Genomic DNA, 7,157 nt, shown 5'->3' with positions numbered 1-7,157 from the left:
AAGTAGATACGCAAAATTTGCCTCTGGGATTCAATGCTGTTTCTGGTGCACTGCTATCATTTGCTTGTTTTTTCCTGAGTCGCTTGCGGGACTGGGTTTCTTTGTAGTTAGTATCAGGCAAGATATCTTTTGATATGTCTTCAAATCTTTTGAAATCATTCCTCAAAGTGTGTAAGTGGTCTGCTAATGATTGACAGAGTTCTGCACATGTTTTCAAATCCAATTCTTTTTCTTGGAGAGCTTGACTTGTGTGGTAAAAGTGTTGTAAAATGTCATTCCATATGGTCAACATGAATACAATCTCTAGTTCTTGCATCTTGTTTGCAATATTTTCTGCCTCTCGTATAGTTTCTCCCTTTTGTGGTTGGTCTTCAGCTATACTTTCTAATGCATCCACAATCTTTGAGTAGGACTCTAGAATTGCACTTGCTGCCACTGCATGTGCCTCCCAGCAAGTATTAGAAAGAGATTTCAACACACCATCATTGCCCAAATATGTTTTAAGAACTGCCCATCGGCGTGTTGAGGCAGAGAAAAATGTATAAAGTAACTGGACTGTTGAGAAAAAACTTACTGCCACCAGACAACAATCCACAGCACCGCGGCCAACAAGACTGAGAGAGTGTGCAGCACATGCTATGATTATGGCATATTTGTTCTGTTCTAAAAGCTTCTTTTGCATCCCTTGATAACGCCCTGACATATTGGCAGCGTCGTTGTAAGATTGACCTCTGCACTTCGAGAAATCTATTTTGCAGACTTGGCACAGATACTGCAGTACGTGATTTGCCATTTCTTCACCAGTGTGGCTTTTCAAATTGACGAATGTTATAAATTGTTCAACTGGTTTTCCATCTGTGGGAGACACATAACTTAGTACAATACTCAACTGATCAATAGGTGAAAGATCAGGTGTAGAGTCGACAGATAAATTGAAGTACCCAGCAGTACTTCTTTCATCCACAATAGCTGAACAAACTTTGTCACTCATTAGACCAATGAGTTCATCACATATTGTCTTGGATAAGTATGATGGGTTACCTTTGCCAGCATTCCCATATTTTGAGATATGGCCAGGTAAAAATGGGTCAAACTGAACCACAAGCTCCAACAATCCCAAGAAATTTCCATTCTGCAATGATCCAAACGTGTCATTTGATCCCTGGAAAGGCAGACCACATCAGCTAATGTTTGAATAACAGCTATAACACGCTGCAAGACATGTTGCCAGTATTCACGCTCCCCTTTAATTTGTTCTTCCAATTTTTGTGTCAATCCAAAGCCCTGTCTTCAATTTAAATATGTCAACATTGAATCTCTGTGATTAGTGCTATTTTCATGTTGTTCAATTAAAACAGTATTCCGACAGTCACTAAATCCATCTGCAGCAAACCGGGATGTTCAAGGTTTATCTGCAAAAAGTTTGCAAACAAAACAGTACACAGACCCTGTTGATGGTGAACACAGTAGCCATTCTCGAGTGTATTTCTCACCATTCGCTTTCATGCCAAAAAATATTTTTTGTGAACAATATCTTGTTTGTTTGCCATTGGTAAAAGTCCAATGTGATTTCTCAAATGGCCCAGTGTGGTGTTGACAGTAATTTGTCCACAATCTATCCAGTAAGCTACATCATCGGTACTGAAATCAACCCACATACCAGGATCTTTTCTCCTACTATTTACAGCATGAGCAGGTTCAGTCTCTGACACATCCACACCTTCTACAACGTCTGTTTTACCACCAGGTGTAGGATGATCAGTTACAGTCTCTGACACAGCCACATGTTCTGGAATGGTGTTTGTTTCACCAACAGAAGAAGGGTCAGTCTCTGAAACACCTCCAGGTTTTGGAACGATGTCTGTGCTACTGAGAAAAGATGTTGCTTCTGATGGATTCGCTTTGAAAAATTATGTCAGCTTTGGAAGATTTTGGAAAATTTCACTAGTTTTTTGTTTTTTTTCTTCCACCAGTTTACGTTTCTGTGCTCCACTCAGTTGGCTGTTTCATCCTGCCCCTTATCTCAATTATCTGAACTTAAAAAAAAAACAAATTACACAATGAACACTATTTTTATGTATATATATAAAATATATATATAAGAAAGGAAAAAATGAATCAAGTACATATAACCCAGAAGAATATATCAATAATAAAACATAAATTTATTGCAATACATGACAGGATTTGATTCCCCCGCATTATTTCGATCTACGTTAGTAGGACGCCCCCCTGGTTTAGGTGGGGATAAGTAATAAAAAGAGAACAGAAAAACAGGGGAAGAGTATGGAGCGGAGTGCAAGGAAGTCCAAAAAAGTTCTGATTTTTCCCATGATGACTATTTGGATGCTTTTTTTGAAATATCAAATATCAAATTTAAAAAAAAAAATCTCACGTGCTTAGTCTGCCTAGTGGGTAATCCAGCCCTGAAGCGGGGGATGCGAGTGTAAGTAAGCATACATTTTACTTTGATACTTCATGGTGAGAGGAGATTGAGCTCTCATGTACTTTGTTATATGGTAGAGGAGGGATAAGGCAATGAAATTAACAACAGAGTTTATGCAGCTACGCAGTGGGAGCCTGGCAGAAAAGTTTGTTAATGTACACTGGGATAGCCTGGGAATCCTCCAAAGAGATCTCTAGGAAATTTTCCTGCAGATATTCTGCAATCCTCTGCCAAAGGTTCCTTAGCAGAGTTAGCTTGTTTCTGTCCCCACTGCAGGAAATTTTGCTGCACCCAACAGGCAATTATTTCTGCGGGGACCAAAGCCGCACATAGGCGAGCAGTATACAGAGACAGTCTGAAGACACACACATGCAAGAGATGCACCCTTGCACCCTGGGTTACCCTCAGTAGTGAGATATCGGGTTTGATCACCCCACCTATGGAAAAGGGTACCAATATTCAGAATATTTCCACTAGGAGCTTGTAGGAACCCCCTTCTCAGACCACCCAGACCCTTTGTTCCTTCTTGCCCATTCCCCCCTTTCCACCCCCCACCCAACCAAACTCACCATATTTCGGACTCACGCCAAGCTGTATGCTAGCCAAGGGATAGTGACAAAGATGTGTGTGTAACTTTTGTGATTCACGGCTGTGAGCGCACTCACAACACTGTGTCAGTTCATTGTTTCTTTGGCTTCTGAAGATGCCCTTGAGGACCCCACTTCTCCACAGTGGTAGAGTACATCCATCAGATAAGATAGCAAACCAGGAAGAGTAAGGAGGATATGTTTTGTGAAGTGCTGCAGTCAACAGCTACAGCAGATAGTGAAACAATAGCACTGAGGGAGACAATTAATGAAAATATCAGGCTGGATAGCCTGGAAAGGAGAGAGGGGCAAGAGTGGATGATTAAGCTACTGGAGGACCAGACACAGATGCTCAAGTTCCTCATTATGCTGCAGTCAGAGCACAGCCATGCACGAGTCCCCCTGTAGTTCAGTACCCCACTGAACTCCATTCCATGCTCTCCCCAAAGTCCCGCACCACATTTCGTGCATGTTCCCGGTACCTCTCAGTAGCCTTGCACTCAACCCATAGGGACTGGTTTCATAAAGCTGGAATTACACTCAGCTATGAGAGCCATAACCAAGAGACTATTCCTCATTTCCATGTTCCCTATTTGATGAATATTTTGTTTTTGTCCTGTTATTAAACTTTATTCTTTGATACAAATTTACTCTTTATTTGTATCATATGCACATTAATTGGGGTGCTAACATTCAAACACAGTGGCTATTGGAAGGAATATTTGCTCACTACAATTAACGCTCAGGTTAATCAAACATTATAGGGGTCACACAGGGCGGCAAGTAAACACTGCCTGGCTGAATACCTCACATAAAGACACGTTGCTAGGAATCATTGTCAAAATGCTCCTTCAAAGCCTCCCTGATTTGAATAGCATCCTGTTGTGCCCCTCTAATTGTCCTGGTATCTGGCTGCTCAAAATCAGTGGCCAGCCAATCAATCCCAGCACTCCACCCTGGGGAAAACTTTCCCCCCTTCACTTCACAAATATTATGCCTTGTACAGCAGGCTGCAATGACTGTGGAAATATTTTCCTTGTTGAGGTCTAACCTGCCAAAAAGGCAGTGCCACCAACCTTTTAATATGCCAAAGATATATTCAGTGGTCATTTAGCACCTGCTGAGCCTGTAGCTGAAGTGCTCCTTGCTGCTGTCCAGGTTCCCGGTGTAAGGCTTCATGAGCCATGCGAGCAAGGGGTAGGCAGGGTCTCCCAGGATCACTATGGGCATTTTCACATCCCCCATCAGAATCTTCTGGTCTGGAAAGAAAGTCCCAGCATGCAGTTTTCTATACAGTCCAGTGTTCCTAAAGATGCATGCATCTGCACCGTCCCTGACCACCCTACAGTGATGTCAGTGAAATGGCCCTGGTGATCCACTAGCGCCTGCAAGACCATGGAGAAGTAGCCCTTTTGGTTGATGTACTCTGTCTCAAGATGGTCTGGGGCCAAAATTGGGATCTGCGTTCCATCTATCGCTGCAGTTAGGGAATCCCATTGCCTTGAAGCCATCAAATATTTCCTGCACATTACCAAGAGTCACAGTCCTTTGTAGCAGGAGGTGATTAATGGCCCTGCAGACTTGCATCACCACAACCCACACAGTGGATTTTCCAACGCCAAACTGATTTGCAACTGACTGGTAGCAATCTAGAGTTGCCAGCTTCCACATAGCGATTGCCACTAGCTTTTCAGCAGTGAGGGCAGCTCTCACTCTGGTGCCCTTGTGCTACAGTGCTGGGACGAGCTCCACACACAGGTCCAGGAGGGTGGATTTGCACATCCGGAAGTTCTACAGCCACTCTGGTCATCCCACACGCGCATCACAGTGAGATTCCACCACTCGGTGCTTGTTTCCTGAGCCCAGAACCAATGATCCGCCATGTGCAGCTGCTCCATGAATGCCAGCAGCAGTCTTGAATTATTTCTTTCCATGGCACACAGCAGGGCAGGCACCACTGATTCACTTTCTGTTTCGCAGCTCATGAAATACTGCAGAACCAGCCGCGTTGTGGTCATAACGCTCAGCAGTTCAGGATCCATGATTTCAGACAGAGATGGTGGGCACATAGTTTACAAGGACTGTTAAAAATGGCATGAAATGAAGTCAGAAGCCCATGGAATGATGGAACAGAAATAACTGCATCATGGGATGGTGAGCACACTCCCATGATGCATCACAATCCATTCCCAGATCTTCCAGGAGCAGAGGGTGGCAAGTTGCACAGTGGGATAGCTTCCCATGATAAAACTCTCTCACTGTCGATGCAAGAGCACAGACTGTGGATGTGATCTGACAATGCAAGGAGCACTGTGTGGATGTGCACAACCAATGTAATTAAAGCAGCTTATGATCGATGTAACTTAAGTGGACTAAACTCTGTAGTGTAAAAATAGCCTTAGTCTCAGTGGTGACCTAGAAGCCTTGGCATAATCTCTTTATGAGTATAGACATTATAATTTTTTTCAAATTAAAACATTAAAATGGCCTTTTTCCAAAGAAAACATATTTTGCAAAAAACTATTCACTTATTCAAATGTTTTAATTTTTCACAGACATTTTCATGACTTCTTTATCCATTGTTTTTATTTAAAAAATTATCAAAACCATTATCAAAATGGTTATCAGATGTTTTTGTTTCCTGAAAACAAGTGTCAAGAATCATTTCCATAATGTTTTTGACCAAAAAATATTTTAAAATGCAATAAAAATTTTGAAAACCTGAAAATAGATCGATTGGAAACCCTGCACAATGGAAACTTCTTCAAAATTTCAATTTTTTTCTTAGTTTTTATTTTTCCTTTTTTGACAAGCTTTATGAGGACTCATTGCATTAACATAAATAAAAGCCTCCTTGGGTTAAATGTATTATTAGAATTTCTAGTCTACTTACTCCTCATCCTGAAGATGCTCTTCCTCCTCTTGTATCTGGAGATGATTTTTTACAGGAGCAAGGTTCTCGGTTTTGGCATTGTAATTCCGAAAGCAGACATTCAGCTTCTCGTCAAATTCATTCACCAAGTCTTCCATGGACTTGAAGCTGATAATTTCAGAGGAGAAGTTCTCAAGCTCAGAAAGGGAGGGATCTTCCAGATGCTGAGGGGATGAGCTATAAAAACAATGCGGTTTTTCTTCTCTCTCATCAGCATAGCAGGGTCTCAGATCCTCAAACTCCTCATCCAGACTCACCAGTGGAGCTTCCATCTTGAACTGGCTAAAGTGAAATAGACTTCTTCAAGTCAGATTATCTAGAACAAAAAGTACATCCATGAATCAGTAACAAGGTTTTGTAACCTGTATGCACACACTTTCTGTTTCTGCAGACTTCAGTTCATTACTGTGGGAAGAGTAGTCCTATCTATATTGACGATCATATCAGAAATTTCATTACAACCTGCAAAGATTTCAGAGTAACAGCTGTGTTAGTCTGTATTCGCAAAAAGAAAAAGAGTTGTTCTGGCACCTTAGAGACTAACCAATTTATTTGAGCATAAGCTTTCGTGAGCTACAGCTCACTTCATCAGATGCATACTGTGGAAAGTGTAGAAGATCTTTTTATATACACACAAAGCATGAAAAAATACCTCCTCCCACCCCACTCTCCTGCTGGTAATAGCTTATCTAAAAGTGACCACTCTCCTTACAATGTGTATGATAATCAAGGTGGGCCATTTCTAGCACAAATCCAGAGTTTAACAAGAATGTTTAGGGGCGGGGGTTAGGAAAAAACAAGGGGAAATAGGTTACCTTGCATAATGACTTAGCCATTCCCAGTCTCTATTCAAGCCTAAGTTAATTGTATCCAATTTGCAAATGAATTCCAATTCAACAGTTTCTCGCTGGAGTCTGGATTTGAAGTTTTTTTGTTGTAATATAGCAACTCTCATGTCTGTAATCGTGTGACGAGAGAGATTGAAGTGTTCTCCGACTGGTTTATGAATGTTATAATTCTTGACATCTGATTTGTGTCCATTTATTCTTTTACGTAGAGACTGTCCAGTTTGACCAATGTACATGGCAGAGGGGCATTGCTGGCACATGATGGCATATATCACATTGGTGGATGTGCAGGTGAAGAAGCCTCTGATAGTGTGGCTGATGTTATTCGGCCCTGTGATGGTGTC

The 7,157-nt window shown here is 41.6% G+C and overlaps 1 protein-coding gene across 1 annotated transcript; it reads right to left on the bottom strand.

Annotated features, from left to right (window-relative positions):
* Window positions 1-5,922: 5,922 nt before the first annotated feature.
* FEZ1 (fasciculation and elongation protein zeta 1) lies at window positions 5,923-6,237 on the bottom strand. The gene has a single exon (XM_077839865.1). The coding sequence runs from the start codon at window positions 6,235-6,237 to the stop codon at window positions 5,923-5,925; it is 315 nt and encodes a 104-aa protein (XP_077695991.1).
* Window positions 6,238-7,157: the final 920 nt, after the last annotated feature.

This window comes from Eretmochelys imbricata, chromosome 22, assembly GCF_965152235.1.
Source record: "Eretmochelys imbricata isolate rEreImb1 chromosome 22, rEreImb1.hap1, whole genome shotgun sequence".
Classification (NCBI taxonomy): domain Eukaryota; kingdom Metazoa; phylum Chordata; order Testudines; family Cheloniidae; genus Eretmochelys; species Eretmochelys imbricata.
This window is presented reverse-complemented; position numbering and strand designations above follow the sequence as displayed.

Excerpts from the sequence above, each read along its gene's own strand:
- FEZ1 (XM_077839865.1), bottom strand. The coding sequence starts at position 6,237 with ATGGAAGCTCCACTGGTGAGTCTGGATGAGGAGTTTGAGGATCTGAGA.